The 19,812-nt window shown below is 32.5% G+C and overlaps 1 protein-coding gene and 1 long non-coding RNA gene across 5 annotated transcripts; one reads left to right on the forward strand and one right to left on the reverse strand.

The window, feature by feature from the left end:
• The first annotated feature begins 369 nt into the window (after positions 1 to 369).
• LOC141449276 (uncharacterized) lies at positions 370 to 19,704 on the forward strand. Of its 4 annotated transcripts, none has more exons than XM_074118528.1 (11): positions 370 to 505; positions 1,760 to 1,866; positions 2,364 to 2,563; positions 3,269 to 3,373; positions 4,225 to 4,389; positions 4,509 to 4,757; positions 6,248 to 6,396; positions 15,687 to 15,833; positions 17,369 to 17,757; positions 18,621 to 18,788; positions 19,504 to 19,704. In XM_074118528.1, the coding sequence occupies exons 2-11, from the start codon at positions 1,779 to 1,781 to the stop codon at positions 19,551 to 19,553; spliced, it is 1,710 nt and encodes a 569-aa protein (XP_073974629.1). In that variant the 5' UTR covers positions 370 to 505; positions 1,760 to 1,778; the 3' UTR covers positions 19,554 to 19,704. The 4 variants fall into 4 exon arrangements, with proteins under 4 accessions (XP_073974629.1, XP_073974631.1, XP_073974630.1 ...); XM_074118530.1 differs by having other exon boundaries at positions 377 to 491; XM_074118529.1 differs by having other exon boundaries at positions 402 to 513.
• On the reverse strand, positions 7,121 to 13,629 carry LOC141449273 (uncharacterized). Its single transcript, XR_012455427.1, has 2 exons — positions 12,798 to 13,629; positions 7,121 to 9,385 (listed from the first exon to the last, which is right to left on the reverse strand). It is a non-coding gene; the product is annotated as an uncharacterized lncRNA (long non-coding RNA).
• Positions 19,705 to 19,812: the final 108 nt, after the last annotated feature.

Genomic DNA, 19,812 nt, shown 5'->3' on the forward strand with positions numbered 1-19,812 from the left:
TGTTTTTTTCCAATAATCTTTGTGAAACTAGTTTTCATTAAAGTGCAAACGGCTATTTAAACATCACATCATCGCGGACTCCTGCTGACCCGACACTAAGCAGATGTAGGTTTTTCTACTCTCCTAAACAAAAAAATTATACAAATCGATCTAATTTCTTTTTTTCCTTCAGGCGTAAAGAAAATGAAATCTATGTTCGTATTATTATTATTATTATTATTTATAATTCTTACTATTTAAAAAGTGGAAATTCATCAACAATATTTTAACTGACCCCTAGTTAGAAGGGAACGGGACTATCATTGAAGTATCAAATTACTGATACACGATTACAGTTATGTTTATATTAGTTAAAATTAAATTGAATTACAATTATGTTTGTAAAAATATGTAAATAGAGATACCATATGTTAGTGTTTTAAATTATTTCTGTGCTAATTTGTTCAGTATTTTTGAAATTCGTATTTTTCAGAAGACCAACGATTTTCTCAGTAAATATCTACAGGTTGAAATGTACACATTCATAAAATAATTATCGCTATAATACTATTGTAGTTAGAGTGGTCTAATCAGGATTGTGAAATGACCTAAGTATTTCCATTAAGATTGAGAGGTTGCCAGCCTTTTTGGACCTGTTCAAACCCTACTTAAAAGCTATGACTCAAATCTATAACAATGATTTATTATTTTTTTCTACCGCCTCAAAACCTAAAATCGATAAGGTGATGCATGTTCAGACAACCGGAGTTACTGACAGAATAATAATTAAGCATGCTGTGGTATTGCTGAAAAATGCGACGGTTTTAAATGTATTTAGGAAAGGTTTTTATTTTAATTTTAATTATGCACTCCAAGTGGTTGCATAAAAGTATTTTAAAAACTTATTAAGAATATTGTATTATTCTTAGTGAAGTCAGGAAACGTTCCTCCAGAATGTCTCGAGCCAGATTGAGAAAATTAACAATATTTCAGAAGTTTATTTCTTCAGAAAAATCTTTCATCTGTCGCAGGACCATAAAAATCTGCCCATTCACAAATCGTGAACACTCTAAAAACGGATCTCATGAGCGCTGATCGTATTAGGTAAGTCATATAAGAGAAAAGCGTCAGCGTTGGGGGCGAGTTATTTAAGAGCCATTCATTAGAAAAAATAAAGGAAAAGGTGATAAAACTAAATTTTTTTGTTGCCTGAAAATAACGTTGGGAGTACGTAACTGATTTGCAATTAAGCCATTACATCGGATGCTCTCTCAGGTGTTGGTTAGCAGATGTTGGTAGTCGACTGACACATCAGTGTGGTTAGCCAGAACTCGAAATGTGCTCTACAAAGACCCACTGGGGCTGCGCTGGTTTAAACTTTCTGACCATCTCTCCTAGAATCACTTCTAATATTATTACAAATTAGTACTCAATGAATTTTTTTTAAACTGAAACTTATCCGTCAGATGACTAAATTTGTTGACTATATTATGATTTTTCATTCCCACATTCATAATATATTTTTATTATTTTAAGGTACGTCAACATCTGTAGTCATTCGCTTTTTTTATTGTTATGTACGGTGCCTACTCTACTGTAGCCTCGTTACTTCCTTTGAGTTTTAGAGGCTTCTAGCTACATAAATATAAGAGAAGTCACCTGGTGAAGAACCCGAGTTGACGGCGTGGGTTTCCAGTGGACTCAACTACCTACACCTAATCCCTACCATTATAAATAATATATTTATGTATGTATATAATAATAAGTATTTTATTTTTAGATCTTCCTCACAGTCCAAAATGGCGATGTCGGGCAAAAAATTTGATATGAGCCAAATTAAACCCGAGGCATTTTGCGGTAAGGTTAAGCAGGCAAAGAAACTAGCAGGTAATTCTACTTAAGTATAAATTCTTAAATAGTCTCTTTTCTACAGATGAAAATGCAACGGGAGGCGCTAAGCTCAACAAATGACTGATCTAGAAATATCCTTTCAAGTCCCTTCATTTCAACTTTATTTTTTTTTATTTTTTTAGAGTAGCGCCTATTTTTTTAGCGGTCAAAATATTTATAGAATGTGGAGGAAGTTGTTTTTTCTTAGTAAAGATCAGAATGTAATTAAAAAATATATTTATTATCTTGCTTTTTTTCAAATACTGAGGTCCCCTTTACCAGAATTTACTTACGAATTATATTAATTATTTACTTCTTAGTAAAATATAATAAAAATTAAATTGTCTTAAATTTTAAATATATGTCTATGCTTTTCCTTGGCAAAGAATTTGGTTCAGTTAGCGGATGGACTGGCATTGTCCCACAAAATATAATTAAATTACAAAAAAAATTAATTTATATTTGAAATTTTTGTTTGTTTTTTTGTAAACTAGAGTTGGAGAAAAAATTGGAAGATATGAAAATTGCCTTTGTAAAAGATGGCATCAAAACCCATAAACGTTTCTTGGCGAAAAAAAATCGAAGAATTCAGGCGATAACCAAAGATTTGATGCAATCAAAACCAGACTCAATCAACCAGCTACTGAGCAAAGATCCTGAGGTGCACAGTGCTTGCAAGGGAAAAGCAACGAATGTAAGTAATTCTAGGATTTCTCGATCATAAGAGAATTTTTTTTACTTAATTGACTTTTAAGGTTTTAAATTGACTTTGCTGAATACATTTGAGATGTCTTTGAATCTTTATGTTTGGGCTTTGTTGAAGTTGTTCCTTCTAGAGTCCAGGTCTTATTGGAATCAATAATTCAATATATACTTCAATTGAAGGCGGTTAGAGGAATGAGGGGAAATCCTATAATTCAGTGATGTAGTAACTTTGAAAAGTAAATACTTGCATTTGCAATACTAGAAATAATTTCGGTAGCGCTTAGCTAGGTTCTGTAACTTAACAGTTACTTAATAACAGGAGGTTATTTCTCCTTAGTGATTTCTTTTTGAGTGTTGTTGCTGTCTGTTAATCTAATGATAATTAAGATTCTTTTCATCTGAAATTTATATCATGTAGAGTCTTTTTCCAGTCTCCTGCCTAATAGAATGGCGACCATCCTTGTGGCGCTGGTACTCTTATTGGCTGGCCTTCCCTCTAAAGCTATACTTTTCAGAAATTTATTGAAATTTAAGCCGTCCCCTCCACTTCTATTCCATTCCTTCCAAATTTCCATGATATTTCCTATGTTGGTACGTTTTGATGAAACTTTTCTTTAAGCAATATTTTCCTAGCAGTCTTGAATTTTATACAATATCTACGAACTACACCAAATAAACAATGCTTTGATTTTAGGAGCTAATTGAGACGATTGAAGGATTGCTCTTTAAGAAAAGAAAACGTTTAGACAAACTGAACTTTAAACTGAATAAACTTAAAGAGGAATATTATTTAGTTCAAGTAATGTATTTATTTATCCAGGCAATATTAATACCGAAAGCAGGTTCATTATTTTATTGTAAGATTTATACATATTTTAAGATGGAATAATTATTTTGGCAATCGTCTATGCCATAAAAACTAAGTTGTAAGTCAGATATTCTCTATTCTTTCAACTTTCACTTTTTTAACACTGCCGCCTTTCCAATTTCTTTAGGCAATTTCTGTGTCTCGTCCCGTCAACAAATGGACTTGATCATCCTTAAATTCTTCAAATTCTACTTACAAACATGTTCAGCCAGTTTACTTTATAAAAAACTTTTGAACTCTCTATTCTTATTCAGCAATAATTAATCTCCACTGCGTAAAATTAATTTGATTCTGACCAGATTGGATAAAGTAAAAAAAAAAAAGCATTTGTAATTGAAAATTCCAAATAATATCAGAATATCTTTTTATTTTATTCAATGGCAGCTTACAGGTCAACAACAAAATTACCTTATTTATTCGCACAAAGTTGCACAAATTTGCCTAAAGGCTATTTCTGGAAGAACTAAAGTGAAAACAACGATTTTGAAAGAACTTGATTTTACTTCTTCCCTTATACTTTAATAAGTGAAACATCTATCGGGTTATAGTACAAAAATAAACTACACTCAATTTTAGTTATTATAATAATAATAATTATTATTATTATTTAACATACATGTTGAAAAGTGGGAAGACAGTGTTCTTGTATTTGCTCTGATTGTAGCCAAGGTTCTTGTAAATGTATCAAGTAAAAGGATTTCAAGTAACGAATGTGATCAGTAAACACAATTTTTTTTTTAAACAAGAAGTTAAATCTTACAATTTTAAATTTTTAAGTATAGATTGATTTAAAAAAAACAAATGAGCCAAAGAAACCATCAAAAGATGATAAATTAATCAAGGCGTGCCAAGATGCAGAAGTAGATCTTCAAAACTTAAAAACAGAAAAAGAAACAGCATTAATAGTTTTAAATGCTTATAAAAAATTATTAGATGTCTTGCATAGAGTGAGTATTTCATTTCAATATCTCTAATAAGTGATCTACGACGTTAAAATAATAAAGTATTATTGGATTTTTTTATTAAAAAGGTTTTCCCATTAAATTTTACCGATTCATATTTTCAGGATAGTCAATGTTTCGATACAATTATTTCTAGATACAAAGCTTATGTTCTTCTACGAGCCGAATTTGCTTTTTATATTTTAAAATTGTTGAAATGGGCAATATTTGATTCAAAAACTCTAGAAGAATCTTCAAAAGTATCAGCATACTTAAGATGGGAAGTTATTTCTAAACAAATTTCCACTTTCGATTCTATTAAAGCAAAGTTTAGTCGCATTAGGAGCAAAGTGCCTAAGCCACCGAAATCTGCTGTAAGTTAATAAATGAAGCAATTCTCTTTTAAATGTACAACTCGAAAAATGAAACAAGTATGAGAAAGATTATTTAGCAACTAATATAAGAGACCCCTTTAATGACGCGTAATAAATTAATTTATTCTCTGGAAAGAGTATCAGCAATGTAAAATTTATTATAAGAACATACTGTAAATCTATATCGAATCAATTAGTAGGCGAGATGAACATCAGTGGAATGGTTTTTTTATTAATGTCTGTCAAAGGTTTAAGGTCGGTTTTAATTGTTTATTCAACAATCAAAAAGAATTTACTGCTAGAAGCGTTTGCACGCAATTACTAGTTACACCTAACTAAATAGGAGCACTGCTCCTATTCTATTTTTCGATGAGTAGTACATGGTTTACTTACTGGTTTCCAGATGATCTAGTAATTATTAATAATTTCTTTATTTCTGAAAGTGTAATTTGACGTTGCAGGTCCCAGACGAAGAGATTATCTTTTTTGATTAGTTTTCTTAGTGGAGAAGTGTTTTCACTTAACTTGGCTACATACCTACCAACATAAGTAATCATGCCTATTAGACTTTTCCAATCTTTTTTGCATTTCAGTCTTGTCATCGAAGTTATGCTTTTCACTCTTTCTTTGTCTATTTCAATTCCCTTCTCCGAGAAGTAATGCCCACGAAAGAATATTTTGGTTACTCCAAATTTACTTTTAGCTAAATTTAGTTATACATTATTTTCTAAGGTACTTTCAAATACTTTTCGCAATATGTTATTATGGTATTTTTCGCATTTAAAATTAGATAATCTATATAGAGTTTACAACCAGGTTTATGTAAATGGACAAAAAGTACCCAGGAAAGGTTCATCTAAAGAAATTGTCCAGAAGCTAAAGAAACAATCCAGAGTGCTAAATATTTCTGAACCAGCTAGTTTTTCTATGAATGTACGAATTTACTAAATGTAGGAAGCCTTTTTTGTGGCTTTATTTTGATTAGAGAGGTCAAGACATATTCTCAGAGAAATATCATGTTTACTTGCAATAAGCGTAGAATTAACCCAGTCCGTCTGCTTCATTGATTATGCCATTTTTTTCCATCTTTAGTAACGTTCCTTTGTGCTTATCTAGATTTTATTGCCGAATAACTGATAACATTTCTATTGGTGAACTAATTTATTTTTGAACATATCCTCACTCCATGATTCATTTATTTTCTTATTGAAGAAGCTCTTCTTTAAGATTGTCACTTTTCACAACACCAATGCAATACAATATCCAACATATTTTTATTATTTATTTATTTATTTTAACTTTATTTTCATACTACTGTATATTTTGCACCACAGATCAAGATAGGTAATGAATAAAGATAATTATAACACTGCAATCGTCTTACTAATGTATTATTTAATCGTTAGAAAGCAAATAAATAGAAAGATATATACAGGTGATTGGATATACTTGTGGTGTTGGATATACTTGAACGTTCTTCGTATTTTTAGGTCGAACAATTTGATTTATTCAAAGAACAAGCGGAACAGTTCCAACAATACAGTACCTTACTAGAATCTATAAGAAATAAATGGGAAGATTATTTTCAAGAAATAAGGGATGCTTGTAGAGTTTCAAAAGATTCGGAAATACTGTCAAGGTAAGTGATTTATATAGGTTGTAATTGAAAGAAACTGAATTCGGACATTAACAAATCTTAAGCACCAATTCACTGAGAAGATTAATCTTATCCTAGTAGCATTCCTTTAACAGGGCTGAATAAGGCCAAAAGGAGTTCTGAGAATTATTTCCAACTGCGGAAAAAAAGGAATGGTCACTTGATTAACGCATTCTTGTTTTGTCCTTGACTATAAGTGAAAGGACCAGCCGTTTGAGTGGGTCCATTCACTTGGCGGCACTTTGGTTGAATTTTGGGTAAAAAATTATTGCACCAAAGCTAAAAATACTTTGCGCTCTTATGCGCCACCAATAACAAAGCTAGCGCCACAAAGGAAAAGCCCAAATTTTCAAATTAAAATTCACTAGCCAAATTTGAATTCAAATAGAAATGTGCCCGATCTGCTGGCATTGCACCTGATTTAAAATAGCAAGTACTAACTAGAGCTACTATTAAAAAAGCTAGCACCTCTCAGGCAATGCACAAAATTCACAGCTTAACTTTTTCCTGGCAACTAAAATTTAACAACACATTCATTTATGGACGTATTCACTATGTCCTGGTCCTGAGCATATTTCGCCTTTATATCTGCAAAAGACTTGACGGCCCCTCATCTTTTTTCTACCGGGCTTGGGAGCGGCTATGGGGAACTTAGTCCGTCAGTTCGTTTCTACCTTTCTTACATAAGAAATAATAGTACAATATATTTAATAAATTAAATAATTATATTTAAACGAAATGTTTACAGTGAAAATTATTTACAAATTGTACAATATTACATATTAATCATCAATATCGGTGCAAATCACCTTACAACTGCGAAAATTATGTACTTAAAAATGTTTAACGCTAACAAGGTGTTGCAAAAAAGTACTGAATCAACAGAGGCTGTTGTAAAATATATTGCTTACTTTTTTGCTAATCATCGAAAAGCTCCCACTTGTTATTGTGCCTGAGACAATGAGCCACAAAGTGTCCTACACTTTCTTGGCTCATGTTCCCAAGATAACCCACCAATTCTCTTAAAATATTCCCAAATTTAAGAATTTAGGAAGTGTACTTTTTACAGAACACCTTTTATTATGTAGTTTTTGCTTCAATAGAAGTACAAATAGAATACCAGAGTTTCACTTTTCGTCCATTAGGACAATAATATAAAGATCTGTTGGACTTGGAGGTGGTTAAAGCCGCAGTGCGGTGTGCTTTGCGAAGAAGAGTAGAGGTGCGGGACCCATGGTTAGAGCCGTACGAGTTTCGGTGGCTCACATGACTGATGATTATCGAATATGGTTTAGCGAGAGGATATATGGCGAAGTGAGGAGGAGGTGAATCGGGAATGGAGGAATCGTAGGCGAGCTTCGACTAAGGAAAGAACCACATTTAGTTTCGTCCCCGTCGCTGTCGGAGGTAGACAACTGGTTCTCACGGAGATGCCATATGCAGTTGTGCGACTGGTCACGGGACATGGTATGTTACGCGCTAAAATGTTTGAGATGGGTTTGGCAACAAATCCGTATTGCGCGTGCGGAGATCCGGAGAAGGCGAAGCATGTTGTCTTGCGCTGTGACCTGTACGAAGATTTGCGCTGTATTATGTGGCGGAAGCTGGGGTTCCCGTTTTGCTGGCTGGGGACGTTTTCCCCCTGTTATTAGAGAACGCGTCAGCTTATGCGGCTTTCCGGGATTTCGCGCGGGTAGCCTTTGACAGACGGATGGCCTCGGTGGTGGGCGGATGATGTCGTTGATCTGGTCGGTCGGCTAGGGTGTGATGCTTGCTGGCTGATTGTTGTTGTGTGTGTGGCTTCAGGTTTTGTGTGTGGGGTGTCTACTTGTGCGTGGTTGTATTTTGTTTTTATTTAATTAAAATTGTATAATTGTTTGATAGTACTTTTGTTATTGTTGTGTTTAGCGATTGTTTGTGACTGTTGATTTTTTGATGGGATTTGGGTGTTTTGCTAGGGCTAGGGGTTGTTGTGTGAACGCTTGGTTGAGTTGTGAATGGTGGGTAGTATCTGGGCGGGTGTGAGCTAGCGGTCGGGGACCGCCTATAAAAAAAAAAATGTTTTACTACATTTAATGGGTCAATTAGCAGATTGAGTAAAAAGATGCTGCACCTGTATTACCACCAAGTAAATTGATTTTACTTGTTTTACCCACTGATAGGCAGTTGAAACACCTAATATTAAGTTTCTTTTCCACTGTCTGTTCTGTAAGAGACTGCGGAAGAGCTTCAACTTGGCCGCATTCCACCTCAATTTGATGCAGTATTTCTATCTTGGTGGTATTACAGGTGCAGCATCTTTCTACTCTTTCGGCCATACACAGAGTACCAAAGATTTTTTGAAGGATGTTTTCCATAGTGACAATTAATTTTAACAATTTCCTGTGGTAATTCAGTAACATTGTCATAGTTTAGTAGTAACCTTGCTCTCAACTTGTAAGTCATTGCTTACTTCTCTCGAAATCAAATATACAATTAACTGGCAGAACTCATTTGTTTCTGCTTTTGTAATGTTAAATTCTGAAATCGACAGCTATCACAATAAGCGGACAAAAATATTTGGACTACCGAATCGAATGCCCAAGTACTTTCTAGTGTCAGTTTCAAATTACCTAACTTCAACACTTTTCATGTACTAACATACAATTACGTTCCTCAATAGCCCAATTTCTTGCCTTTTTTTGGATGCCCTCACTTCAACTTTAATTGGGCATTGGTTCCAAATTTGACTTACGAGTTCTTTTTTTGGTGGGTACATTTTGCCCCAAACAGTTTTCAGTTGCTGCAAAATCCAACAATCTTTTGTTTTGAACACCTGCCCAAAAACGATCTTTGCAGAACATTTCATCCTCAAATTTGACGAAGCAGTAGTAACTCCAATGCAGTATTCCCTCACAAATTGCACAACGGACAGCGCTAGATGTTCCAAGACAAAGCTGGCAAGAAAGGCAGATATTATCTTCTAAGGCACCTAATAAATAGATAATGTTGTAGTAAATTATTGTTTTAAAAAGGAAAATTTTAAGCACATTGATTGCTTAAGCAAAAAACAAATTTACATACAAAATGAACATTAGAAAAAGCACACACACATTATATGTAAAAAAGCGAAACCATAATTTATTTCATAGGATCAGAATTAAAAAAGAAAATATGTACATTATTTTTCTTTCTTTTTTTAATTTATTCCTAAATGTAACACGAAGACAAAAATATTCTCATTGCACCTATCTGTTGACATCTGTAGATATGTAAACAACTTCTAACGAAATTATATTCAGTAAATATCTGAAGGTGCTAGGCCAAATAATACAATGCAGATGCATAAAATGTTTGAAAACATTGTTGGAAGCAAAGTGTTCGTGAAGTAAAAAACAAAAAAATCGCTCATAGTTAGGACATCCAGGGGCTCCTGTGCAGTTAATTCCATAATTGATTCATATACAGGGCACAGCAGGAAATAGAAATACCGACATTGCCTGCGACATGTAAACAAGAGAACTTTAAGAAATGGGTGTCGGCTACAGCCCAATATGCTTTAGTTATGGTTGCCGAAAAAAAAACAAAAAACGAGGCAATATTGCAATCAACAAATACTTCCATCACTGAGTAATGATTTTTTAAGTTTAGCAGCAGCATTGCCCTTATGGACTGCAATAATGTGCAAATATTTTCCACTGATATTCAACTCCTTTTCACATGATCAGCGGTTGTAAAAATAATTTATTAGGGATATTGTTATACGTTTTCTCAAAATTAAATGATAACATAATCCCTAACCAGTTCATAATAAATATGAACAATAAAGTTTATAATTAAGTTTTTAACTGACTATTAATTTTGATTTTATTTTTTTCTTCTAATTATTTAATCGCAATGGCACTTGGGATAGAATCATGGGGATTTACACCAGTCGTAAGTTTAATTTTCAGAGTGCAAAAAAAAAATTATGAAAGCGGAAGACCGATTTTTCAACAATTGCAGATTATGAGTATGCCTTCTCTGAATATATATACAGTGGAACCTCGCATAACGAGCACCTCGCTTAACGAGTAATTCGCATAACGAGTAAAACAAATTGATTCTTATAGCGAGCGATGTTTCGCATAACGATAGTTTTCTAATGACATTTCGCTGACGTGTTTTCCTCAGCCAGTAAGCGGCCGGTCGGCGTGACCAGACGGAGTGGGGCAGTCGCAGTTAAAAGGGGCAGACACAGCTGGAGAAGTCAGTTTTTGAAGTCAGTTTTTAGTGAGTTTTTAGTAGAGTTTTTAGTGAGTTTTTAGTCTTTGAGAGACGGTTTGGAAGTGATAGTTCGCGAGAGAGTCAGTGTTACTGAGTGCTTCAGAAAAAACTTTACAAAATTATTGTGTTTATTTTGTTATCCCTCTAACAAAATGGCTTCGAAAAGAATTAAAATAACGTTAGAATTGAAACGTAAAATCATTGAGAAACGAGAAAATGGTGTAAGTGTGGCTGATCTAGCACGCACCTACAATCGATCAACATCAACGATTTGCACTATTCTCAAGAATAAAGACAAAATCAAACAGATAGATGCATCAAAGGGCGTTACAAGAATGTCTACGCAGCGGTTACGTATCCTTGATGATTTGGAAAGATTACTTCTCATTTGGATAAATGAAAAACAATTGCAAGGCGACACTATAACCGAACAAATAATCTGTAAGAAGGCAAAACTAATTTTCACTGATCTCCGTACGAAAACTCCAGGATCGTCAACAGACGAAAAAGAATTTAAAGCAAGCCGTGGGTGGTTTGAAAAATTCAAAAAAAGAACCGGCATTCACAGCGTTATGAGGCACGGTGAAGCAGCAAGTTCCGATAAGAAGGCAGCTGAGAACTACGTCAGCGACTTCAAAAAACTTTTGATTTCCGAGGGTTACTTGCCACAACAAATTTTTAACTGTGACGAGACAGGTCTCTTTTGGAAGAAAATGCCCAAGCGAACCTACATAACAGAAGAAGAAAAAGCATTACCCGGCCACAAGCCCATGAAAGATCGCCTCACGTTGCTGTTTTGTGCTAATACAAGCGGTGACTTGAAAATTAAACCATTGCTGGTGTATCATTCGGAAACTCCACGAGCCTTTAAGAAATGCAACATCCACAAGAACAATCTAAATGTAATGTGGAAAGCCAATAACAAGGCTTGGGTGACACGTGACATTTTTGTTGAATGGATAAATGAAGTGTTTGGTCCTTCTGTGAAAAAATATTTATTGGAGATGAATCTGCCGCTCCATGCGTTGCTTGTACTGGACAATGCTCCCGCTCATCCTCCAAGTCTACAAAATGATCTTCTTGACGAATTTCAATTTATCAAAATTCAATATCTGCCTCCTAATACTACACCGTTACTTCAGCCTATGGATCAACAAGTAATTTCCAACTTTAAGAAACTGTACACTAAAGGTCTCTTCGAACATTGTTTTGAGGTGACTGAAGAGACAAACCTTACTTTGCGAGAATTTTGGAAATACCACTTCCATATTGTTACATCCCTCAAGATAATCGACAAGGCGTGGGACGGGGTTACCAAAAAAACTCTAATTTCTGCATGGAAGAAGCTCTGGCCTGAAATCCTCGTCGAATCTGGTTTTGAGGCGATTGAATCCGAACCTGTGGAATCTCTAGATAATGAAATTGTGTCTTTGGCCACGGATATGAGATTGACAGTTGATAAAGATGATATTGATGAGCTTGTAGCAGATCATAGTCAAGAGCTATCCACAGAGGAACTTGTTGAGTTGCAACACATTTCACAACAAGAATTGGTGGAAGAGAATTTATTAGACAAAGAGGAGAAAATATCAGAGGAACAACAATCTTCCAGCGCAATAAGAGAAATGTTGAAAGCATGGGAAACTGTTGCAACACACGTAGAAAACTATCACCCGAATAAGGCTGTGGCTATGCGATCTATAAATTTATTTAATGATAATGCTGTGTCACATTTTGAAGCGACGGCAGAAACAAGGAACATTGGACAAATTTATAATTAAAAAGGATTAATTATGAATGTACATATTTATCTCAATTAATATATGTAATTTATATTATATTACATCATATGTACATATGTATATAATTTTTTCGAAATAAATGTTATAAAAAAAAATTTTATCAATATTTTTTTTGCATGGAACCAATTATCCCCTTTTATTTTAATTTAAATGAAAAAAATTGTTTCGCTTAACGAGTATTTCGCTTAACGAGTAAGGTTCTGGAACGAATTATGCTCGTTAAGCGAGGTTCGACTGTATATAGGCTGGCTCTGAGGCAAAAAGGAAGTATAGGGGTCGTAACCAGAGAAAATCAGCACCAATATAATATCAGAAGCAAGGAAAATGTTTACTTACCTTCGAGTAGGTTAATGAAATCGGATTTACTTCCGAATCTTGCTTCCATAAGAATCTTTAATAAAATATCACTGAATGTATGTAAGACAGTTGGAAATTCAAAAAATTGAGATAATTTTTAAAAAAATGTGTAATAACCAACTGTTTTTATAGTGTAAAATAATTTCCTGAAGTAAACTGGAGACCTGGAGATTTTGAACTGAAGGGAACAGTATAATAATAATAATAATTATTATTATTGTCAGGTTAAAGTTCAGTGACGTTTCTGTTCGTAAATTATATCTCATCTATTTACTCTTTAACAAAAACTTACAGTTTAAAATGTTAAGTATAAGGGTTGATTAAACGCCAAAAGGTACACAAATCAGCTAGTACCCAACATTTCATTCATGCTTAGCTGATATAATTTAAGTAATTTTGCTGCATTAACTTTTTCTTCACATTTTTTTAGAAATTATTAGATGTCACAGACCCTTATGCTGGCCATTTTCATCTACAAAATATTTGTTCAAGTAGCACTGTAGATTGACTGTAATATCTAGTTATTTATAATAATCAAACTATTAATTACAGGTGAAAAAGAAAAACGTTATAAAAAATAAAAAAAATTATGAGGCTAAAAAATTCAAAACCTTTTTTAAAAAATGCTTATTTCAACATACATCAATGATTTTGTTTATTTTATTTTATTTTTTTTTTTAAATCGTCGGTTTAAGTTCATTCTTCGATTAAAGTAATTGTTATTTTATGTAGTAGTCAAACGTTTATAATAATAGGTAATAATTACCTGGCTTTATCGCAAATAATATAGTTTTCTTCAATTACACTCTCAATGTAGCTGTTCTTCTCACAATGTTGAATATATGTAATATAAAATAAATAAGATATGCATATTCTTAGGGCAGCTAATTATTCCAGTATTTTACTATAAGTAAAATTAGGGAGACTAAATTAAATTACAATTTATTGAGAAATGAATAATTGTTGAATAATCTACTTGTTATTAACTGTGAGTTATTTGTGCTCACGAATATTTCGGTAAGACGAATTCAAGACTGAAATATTCTGTTAAATCCGTGATTCAAATTTAAACAGTAGCCGACTCTAACATTGTTTTTCTCTACTTTAACATGAATGTATATGTGACTACTAAAAATAAAGGGCATATTAAAGATAAATCCAAAGAATAATTTGAAATGGAGTTAAAATAAAGTACATATTTAAAAACGAAGATATAATATACATTTTATCATAATTATAACAAAATAATATTATGAATGATCTAGCCAGCATAAGGGTCTGTGACATCTAATAATTTCTAAAAAAATGTGAAGAAAAAGTTAATGCAGCAAAATTACTTAAATTATATCAGCTAAGCATGAATGAAATGTTGGGTACTAGCTGATTTGTGTACCTTTTGGCGTTTAATCAACCCTTATACTTAACATTTTAAACTGTAAGTTTTTGTTAAAGAGATTTTTGTACCTTTTGGATAGATTTTCATTTTTGTCTATTTTACAAAGTTACTTATCTGTTTCACAGATTTTTTTTAAAATTTAGAATAAGCAATTCTATCATTATAACCTGATAAGGTGTTAAGTCGGAACTGTAACTACCATTGGAGAGATCTTTTTAAAGAATGATTATAGTTGCCATCCTCAATAACAATTTTTTTGAGAAAGCGTTTTGAATAAAATAGGAAGGTATTTGTACGTAAAAAGCAAAATTAAACTGCGATTTCAGTACTTCCTCTTAAGAGGAGTAAGAAAAATAAACTGCGATTACAGTACTTCTCCCTAAAAGGCAAAGATTTACAATTCATTAATGTAAATAGGTTTACCCATTGATAATTTTAACGATTGCAGTACTTCCTCTTAGTAGGTGCAAGAGCTTGATGGCCCTTCACAGCCAAGTAGAGGAGCTTTAACAACTTATTCGAGCTGAATTTTATCAAAATCGGACTAAGCGTTATAGAAATATTGGTAATAATAGTTTTAGAAAGGGCCTTACTTGGGTGGGGCACAAACTCCCCTCCTTATGAGGCACAGCGTTCAGACTTTTAAAGTGCAAATCTGTACAAAATTTCGATTCGAATGACACTTCATTCATGACAATCGGTTCACGTGTCGATAATTTGAAACGATTGCTATACTTTCCCTTAACAAGTGTAAGAGCTGATCGCCGCTTTAATGTTACGTAGAGGAGCCCTAACTCTATCATCCTACCAAATTATTTCAAAATCGGGCTAAGATTTACAGAGTAATTAGTAATAATAATTTTGGAGGGGGCCTTACATAAAGAGGGCTAACTCCTCTCCTATTCGATGTACAGCGTCGAGACCCCCAAAAGGCACATCTACATAAAATTCTGAATCGAATGACACCTCATTCATGAAAATCGGTTCACGCCTTTAGGCGCTACGCAGTTTACAAAAAAGGTAACAACAACAACAACAACAACAACAACAACAACAACAACAAGAACAACAACAAGAACAACAACAATTTCTGAAATTGCAGTTTTTGCTCATTTTCGGCAACTTTTTTCTCAAAACCTATTAGATCTGGGTTGTTGCAAAAAAATTACAGCTATAAAGGAGGGTTTGCCCTATATTTTAAAGAAAATTTGGGAATTTTATCTTTTATAGAAAAAGAGAAAAAAATTGTCATAGTTAGGTGTTTTTCAACGTTACGCTTTTTCGTGCAGTTTTTGACGATCAACCCTTATACAACTGTCCTACCGGACAGTTTTTATATCACCGGCATTTTCAAAATTTTGTTTACTTTATTGTATTATTAAGACTCGAAATATTTTGACGTGCTTTTTGTATTTTTACATGTTCAGGCTATAAATAAATAAATAAAAAAATAAATATTTTAATTTTTACAGCATTGAAAATATTTTGGAAGACAAATGTTACTTGTTGAAACAAATTGAAATTAACAATCTTTTATTAGATAATTATACAAGAAGGAGAAAATATTTGCAGCAAACTTTTGAAAGTCTATTGTATTCAATGCCAGAATCTACAAAAAAGTAAGCGTTCAGCATTCATATAACGAATTAATATTCAACGGAAATTTTTAATTATCATTAATAGTTATTTTTCTTCCTGTAGTTTCAACGAGAGTTAAACGTTTACTCTTTAAAAATATCGCTGATACCTAACTTTTCAATCTGTATAACTTGACCGCGTTGCTGCTATAAGAATTGGTAATAAAACTCTCGAAATTATCATGTAAACGAGAACATCCCTGAACTCTACTTTAAATTGTTTGGAACATTAAAAAAAAAAGTCATTTTAGTGTAATGTACAGTTTACAAACCATAAAATATTGGAAAGAAATATGTTTTAACAATTCCGATTTTAAACAAAATCACTAGTTTTTTATCTTTTCAAAATATTAAATCCTATATCAAAACTAAAGAGACACTTTTATTATGTACGGTAAAGATTTAAAATTATTATACATTTTTAATTGAAAATTAAAAGGACAATGAAATGGGTTCAAATTTTTAAAAAAATTTTAATTTCTTTAGGAAGTTTTGGCAACTATTCGTTTTACATTATGTATTTTGTAATTTAGCGAATTTACAAATATTTTCCGAACATATGCTTCTCAGGAAAACTCAGGAAACGTGTTGTTATTATTGCTTGTCAATGCTTGGATCTCTGTTCTCACAGATGTATCTCAAAAAAGCATCTCAACCATCGTTGATCTCCAGGACAATTACTTGGAATTAGGTATAAACCACTTAGAATAAATCTGATTACCGTCACGTCATAATAACCTAACATATTCAATTACTAGTCTACAAAATTATCTTGGGACGAATTTTATCGCTAATCCATTATTCTATTATAGGTATAATACATTATTTTTGCAATGGGAAATTATAGCCTTTGATGGTGTGCCTTAACTTGTCTGGATCACATTTTTTTATTTGCCAGGACTTCTCTTAAGAACTTCATCGATTTACTATCCTGAAGATTTTTCATTTACATTACAAAATAATAAATAGGGATGGGTTTGTTGCACAATAGCCGTCTAGTAGGTGAGTGGGGTTCGAGTTGAGCGTGAAATTAATATTTGTTCGTTAAAAAATAATAAACTAAGAACTCCTCATCCGTCCAAGATACCGAGTGTCCTAGTGGGCATTAAATTCCGCCTGTAAAAGTAGGCGATTATTTTACTTACTTTATTTTTACTTATTTAATAATTATTTTTGCCTCTGCAATTTCATATCATACTAGGATGAACTCCTAATCCAGACAACTATGTTTAAAGATTTTCTTGTAGTAGAAAACCCTGGAAAAAAAGTTAAGTTATTGATATGCGGGAAATAAATGTATTAAAGTACATTTCCACCTTTGGAAATCATTTAAACAAACTATTTCAGTATGCTGGTCTTTACGAAGAATCTGTATTAACCAGATGAACGCTCGAGTCAAATTTAATTACTCTCTAAACAATTCTATGTTTGCGAATTCTTTTATTTTAAACCCTTTTGAAGTTTGTGATATATTTTTTTGCTTAATTAATTTTGATACAATTATATTTTGAAACCAGAAATGAAATGCAAATTGCCGAAATGGCGGATCAAAAGGTAAAATTAGAAGAAGAATATGAAAAAGCGAAAACTGAATGGTTCTACATGCCAAAGGATCTTCATCCTTTTTATCAAACTATGTACAATTTGAATAATCTTCTAAAACTTATTGCTGCTCCGCCTCATAAAACTTATAAATCAAATCAGGAAATTTGTATGAAATACGGGAGCAAAGAACTTGAGACAATTAAAAAACCAGCGCAGAAGTTAGAAAATGAACGCAGAGAGAACATTGATCAGAGCCCCGAAGTGTATGACGAAAGTCTAAGCGAGAAGGAATGTCCAGCAATTTCAGGCGAGAAGGGCACTTCAGTAGAAAAATTTGATTTATTAGAAGATGAGTACAAAGGTATGTTATTTGTTTTATTTACCACATTATATTTACGACATAATATCGAATGTAAAGCTGTTGTTTAGATATTGATAACTTTTTAAAAACGTTGGTAAATTCCTTTAAAATCTAAACATAAGGACCTTTTTAATTGGCGGAGTTAACTTTCTGAACAGCAGGGATGTTGAACCTGAGATGATCTGTTACAACTGTAAGAGGTCATAATCAAATTAGTTATTGAATTCGGGCATTCAGTACCTGGAAGTGGAACATAAGAACTACAACTGCTGATTAAAAGTTCTCTCAGGCTTTAGCTCATCTCAAATCATGAATTAATTCTAGGATGATGGATGTTTCTTCAAGAGTGGCGCTGACCGTATTCAGTTAGGTCATGGCGAAAATGTTAAAAATATTAAACACCGCGCAACATGTTATGTTTTATAAAAATGGTTTATTATTTAATACATTGTAGTAGTTAATTTTTTTAAAATATTCTTTACTAAACTTGTTTAAAAAAAACCGCACCGTGTTAGAAATAAACCTAACTTACATGATTGTCTCATTATTCGTATGAACTGGTCAAATAAAACTAATGTATTGTATAACATTAAATATAAAGCAGAATTTGGTGTCTACTTTTAAAAACGGATCGTGTTCCGTGAAAGTTTGCATCATGGCATTATTGCTTACTAACTTACCTAAATGCAAAATTGCTCCGTTGTCTTAGTTCTTTTAGAATGAAAAATGTTTATTTATTTGAGCAATGATCATTTCTATGCCACAGACATTATTAAGTAATTACATCAGGAAAGTTAAATGTTTATCTAAAATTCGGCAAAAAAATTAAAATAATAATAATTAATACTACTCTACTGTTTCAGTTCCTTATGTATTTGACGGTATAATTTTAAAAGTCAAATTATTGTTACGACAACTGGGCAATGATCCAAATATTATTTACAAAAAACCATCGAAGAAAGAGCGACGTGCGTTTAAAAAATATTTAGAAAACAATGTATCTTCGCAGGTTTGCCCTGGAACAGCTATTGGTAAGTTTAAGTTTTACTTCAAGTTCGGCTTTTTTAAAATAACGAAGATTAATTATTAGCAATTCTTCAATAATTTCTACCTCAAGTTTGGACAGCTTAAGTAATCAGATGAATAAGTGAAGTACAGTTCTTTCGTGCTTAACACTCATTAAAAAAATACCTTCTCTACTACGTTTATCTTATCACTGTAAAAATTAGGTACTTGGTGTTAAAGAATTTTTCGACCCGTCACAATAGCGCGCTTTGCCATGTTTGAACTTTTAAAACACGTTCGAAATCTTTTTCACGACATTATATATGAGAAAGTTGGAAAACAATAAAGATCGAATAAAAACAATGGTGCATTCTTAAAAAACAGAAAATTTGCTGTGTCAGTCTAAAATAATGAGGTATGAACAGCTTTTGATCAGAAAACTTTGAAGTGTACACACGTCAAAACATTATTATTAAAAATTAAATATGTTTTTGAATAAACTTGTAGTAGACAAAATTTTCAAAATTTATGGTATTACTTTTTTGTTTGTAAAAGAATTTTCTAACATCAAAAACAAGTGTACCTATAATTAATTTTTTTAATCAAATTTAACTAAAAAACGCATTCTGTCCTGCTGTGATAATCGAATTTTAATTCGGATAAATCCAGCGCTTTAGAATGACTCCGTGCCCAACATGACTTTGTATTAATCATGAGTATTTTGTTATTTCTTCATTTTAGAGATTGGTGAAGAAGAGGAGGAAGGTGAAAGAGAAGAGAAAGATGAATAAAAAAAATCTTTTGATCTCTAAATGGGCCAAAGGCGGTAATATAGGAAGACGATAAAATGAACTTGCGACCAATGGGAAGTAGAAATGGACTCGGAGTAATTTGATTGGTTGTCTGTTCAACGAAAAATAAATTTCATTTTCCAATAAAAATTGTTATCATAGATAAGAATTTAATGAGTAAGTTTCATTAGGTAATTAAAATTAGACCATTAATTTCAATGTTAAGGTGCACACATTCTGGGCAGTTCCTATTCTGGAA

This window comes from Rhodnius prolixus, unplaced genomic scaffold (assembly GCF_049639745.1).
Source record: "Rhodnius prolixus isolate KJV_2025 unplaced genomic scaffold, Rpr scaffold_2, whole genome shotgun sequence".
In the NCBI taxonomy this organism is placed as follows: domain Eukaryota; kingdom Metazoa; phylum Arthropoda; class Insecta; order Hemiptera; family Reduviidae; genus Rhodnius; species Rhodnius prolixus.